This window comes from Mesoplodon mirus (genome assembly GCF_964341445.2).
Source record: "Mesoplodon mirus genome assembly, chromosome: 1".
Lineage (NCBI taxonomy): Eukaryota > Metazoa > Chordata > Mammalia > Artiodactyla > Ziphiidae > Mesoplodon > Mesoplodon mirus.
The window spans coordinates 38,285,348-38,288,093 of NC_138976.1; the positions used below are offsets into that span (position 1 = coordinate 38,285,348).

The 2,746-nt window shown below is 48.7% G+C and overlaps 1 protein-coding gene across 1 annotated transcript; it reads left to right on the forward strand.

The window, feature by feature from the left end:
- Positions 1-207: 207 nt before the first annotated feature.
- Positions 208-2,148, forward strand: LOC309798654 (transcription initiation factor TFIID subunit 7). The gene has a single exon (XM_082611172.1). It carries the CDS (start codon positions 549-551, stop codon positions 1,596-1,598), a length of 1,050 nt encoding a protein of 349 aa, XP_082467298.1. The 5' UTR covers positions 208-548; the 3' UTR covers positions 1,599-2,148.
- The last annotated feature ends 598 nt before the right edge of the window (positions 2,149-2,746 follow it).

Here is a 2,746-nt window from a genome sequence, read left to right on the forward strand (position 1 = left end):
GCCGGGAAGAGCAAAGGAATTCGGAAGGAGACTCTCGGCTCCCGGCCGCCTTTCTCTGAGTGGCTTCGTTTCCCGCTCGCGCCTGTCCGGAGAAACTGGACTTACAACCGTTACTGGATTGTAAGTACCCGAGGCGAAGAGAGCTCACTACGCCCCGCTTTTTGCGTATCTTTGTTCCGGGAGAGTTTGTGGATTGGGAGTATCTGCTGAGCCTTAACTTTCTGTGCCGAAAATCATTCCGTAGGAGCCGCCATTTGCTTTCCCTGCGTTGTCCTGCAGCGGCATCTAGAGATTGGAACTTGGTATTGCAGCTAACATTTAAATGGACCTGAGTAAGGCAATGCGTCATTAACGACTGGTATTGTCACAGCATATTTAGAAAGACTTGGGGCTTAATTCGGAATAGACGCTTAGTTGCTGTTCTACCTAGAACTCTTTGTAATTAAAGACTTCAATTTATAAAGAACTGGTCTTTCTGTTGAAATAGCTGAAATTTTTTAGTGCAAGAAGTGGTTATTAGAGAAAAAGTGAGTCACGAAGAAATAAAGATGAGTAAGAGCAAAGATGATGCTCCTCATGAACTAGAGAGCCAGTTTATCTTACGCCTACCTCCGGAGTATGCCTCTACTGTGAGGCGGGCGGTACAGTCTGGTCATGTCAACCTGAAGGACAGATTGACAATTGAGTCACACCCTGATGGGCGTCATGGAATTGTCAGAGTGGACCAGGTCCCATTGGCATCAAAATTGGTAGATCTGCCGTGTGTTATGGAAAGTTTGAAAACCATCGATAAAAAAACCTTTTACAAGACAGCTGATATCTCTCAGATGCTTGTCTGTACAGTTGATGGTGATCTCTATCCTCCTGTTGAGGAACCAGTTGCCACTGCTGATCCCAAAGCAACGAAGAAAAAGGATAAGGACAAAGAGAAAAAGTTTATATGGAACCATGGAATTACTCCGCCTCTAAAAAATGTCAGAAAGAGAAGGTTCCGTAAGACAGCAAAGAAGAAATATATTGAGTCTCCAGATGTGGAAAAAGAAGTAAAGCGGTTGCTGAGCACAGATGCTGAAGCTGTCAGTACCCGTTGGGAAATAATTGCTGAAGATGAAACAAAAGAAGCAGAAAATCAAGGCCTTGATATCTCTTCCCCAGGAATGTCTGGCCACAGGCAGGGCCATGACTCATTAGAACATGATGAGCTTCGGGAGATATTCAACGATCTCAGCAGCAGCAGTGAAGATGAAGATGAGACACAGCATCAAGAAGAAGAAGATATAAACATCATTGACACTGAGGAAGATCTGGAAAGGCAGCTACAGCACAAGCTAAATGAGTCAGATGAACACCACCAAAAAAACGAGGGAACTAATCAGCTGGTTATGGGAATTCAGAAACAGATTGATAACATGAAAGGCAAGCTCCAAGAGACCCAGGACAGGGCAAAGCGACAGGAGGATCTCATCATGAAAGTGGAAAACCTGGCTCTCAAGAACAGATTTCAGGCTGTGCTGGATGAACTGAAACAAAAGGAAGACCGAGAAAAGGAGCAGCTCAGCTCTTTGCAAGAAGAGCTAGAATCACTCCTAGCGAAGTGAGGAGAGTTTTGATACTTAATTTCATTCCTGACAGTGGTCAGCCTTGAAAGAAAAACTTTGTTTTCATCACCTGGACTAGATAGTAAAACTTTGCAGTAGTTCCCAATTTCCTCCACTGCCTTCTATTGGATTTGTTTTATAATTGTGAATTTCTATCTCATTTGTTTTTTGGAACCACTTTGGTGGGTGTTTGTCCTGTAGTAAGTAGGAATGTATAGACAGATAAACGTAGGGAAGTTGTAGGATTAGTGGAGTGAACAGTTCAGTTTGGTAATTAATCACAGCTTCACTGCAGGACTTTGCTGCTGTTTCTCCGTTTACCAGAAGCTGCCATTGCTACTCTGTGATGCCATCTGAGATAAATTAGTAGATTCTAGTTTGGTGGCAGTGAAGTTTGTTTACATACGTTTTCCCATGCTGTAGCTATTTTCCCAGTTATTCAAAGCAGTTTTCCACATTTTGCATTGCAAATCATTTCATAAAGTTGTTTTAACAATAAATAAAAGCAAGTAATTTTCACCGTAAAAAAAAAAAAACAGGCCTTAAACTTCCCCCGCCCCCGCGTCTGGTCTTTCGAAGAGAGCGAGAGTAGGGGGCGGTTCTGGGGGCGGTTCTGCATGCCGCTGCGGGCAGGCCTGGACCTTTGGAGGCTGCGGGAGTTCCTCCCCGGACGCAGCAGCAGCCCCAGACTCGGCCGGACGCTGATCGCTTTGGGAAGCGGCTCGCTCCAGGTGGCCCAAGTGGTGGGGGCGGGGGAGGGTCTGCCGGGGCCAGGGACTCACGGTGCCCGGGGGCGGGGGTCACCTCCCTGGAGGTTGGAAGGGCCTGCACGGAGGGTGTGGAGGTGGGAAGGCGGGGGCTGGAAATCCTGTCCCAATCGGCGGTGATGGCCAAGGCCGGAAAGTTTAAAAAAGAGAGAAAGCCACTGGCTGCGAGCCAGGGGCTTCCGGGCCGCTGGGGCGTGTTTGGCTGACTAGAGGGGTGAGGACCCGGCTCCGCCATCGCCTCGGTCCCTCCCGCTGCGGAGGCCCTGGCCTGCCCCAGGCGCTCCTGGAGCCATGTCACACATCCGGAGCCTCGGCCACTGGAGGAGCCACCCGCCCGGGGCCGGGAAGCCGCAGGGGCGGCTGAGTGTCCGGCGCTCCTGC